At 67.9% G+C, this 389-nt stretch overlaps 1 protein-coding gene across 1 annotated transcript in view; it reads right to left on the bottom strand.

Moving 5' to 3' along the window:
* The window catches only part of RRP9 (ribosomal RNA processing 9, small subunit (SSU) processome component, homolog (yeast)), a gene marked incomplete at its 5' end in the record, with an annotated part of 7,157 nt that overhangs the window by 1,239 nt on the left and 5,529 nt on the right, over positions 1-389 (bottom strand). Inside the window, 3 exons of the mRNA XM_014529723.1 lie at positions 7-23; positions 192-254; positions 329-387. Of these exons, the coding sequence (XP_014385209.1) occupies positions 7-23; positions 192-254; positions 329-387 (139 nt within the window). The remainder of the gene's footprint in view (positions 1-6; positions 24-191; positions 255-328; positions 388-389) is intronic.

Genomic DNA, 389 nt, shown 5'->3' with positions numbered 1-389 from the left:
AAAGGCCCCACAAGGCCAGGGAGCTGGGGACAGGGAGCACAGTGAGGGCCAGGCAGGCAGGCAGGGCACACCGGCCGGGACGCAGCAGGTGACCTGAGCTCTCCCCCCTCAGCGTCTGCATCTGTGCAACCCGTTACAACTGCTGCCAGGCAGGGGCCCAGGGGCTGGGCCGTGGGGGAGGCACCTCTTACCCGTCGTCGGCGCCCGACACCATGTGCTCCTCGTTGATGAGCTGAATGTTGTCAATGGAGCCCCTAAGAAAGGAGCAGTGAGGGGTGCCGCCCATGGGCGCGCCCGCCCCCGTGCCCGGCTGTCCCCGCAGCCTTACTGGTGGCCGTAGAAGACGAGCTGGGACTCCTCGGGGATCTTCCACACGCGCACGGTGCCGT

The sequence above is a fragment of the Myotis brandtii genome, unplaced genomic scaffold (assembly GCF_000412655.1).
Source record: "Myotis brandtii unplaced genomic scaffold, ASM41265v1 scaffold693, whole genome shotgun sequence".
In the NCBI taxonomy this organism is placed as follows: domain Eukaryota; kingdom Metazoa; phylum Chordata; class Mammalia; order Chiroptera; family Vespertilionidae; genus Myotis; species Myotis brandtii.
The sequence above is the reverse complement of the archived record's forward strand: the minus strand, read 5'-3'. Positions and strand labels throughout refer to the sequence as shown.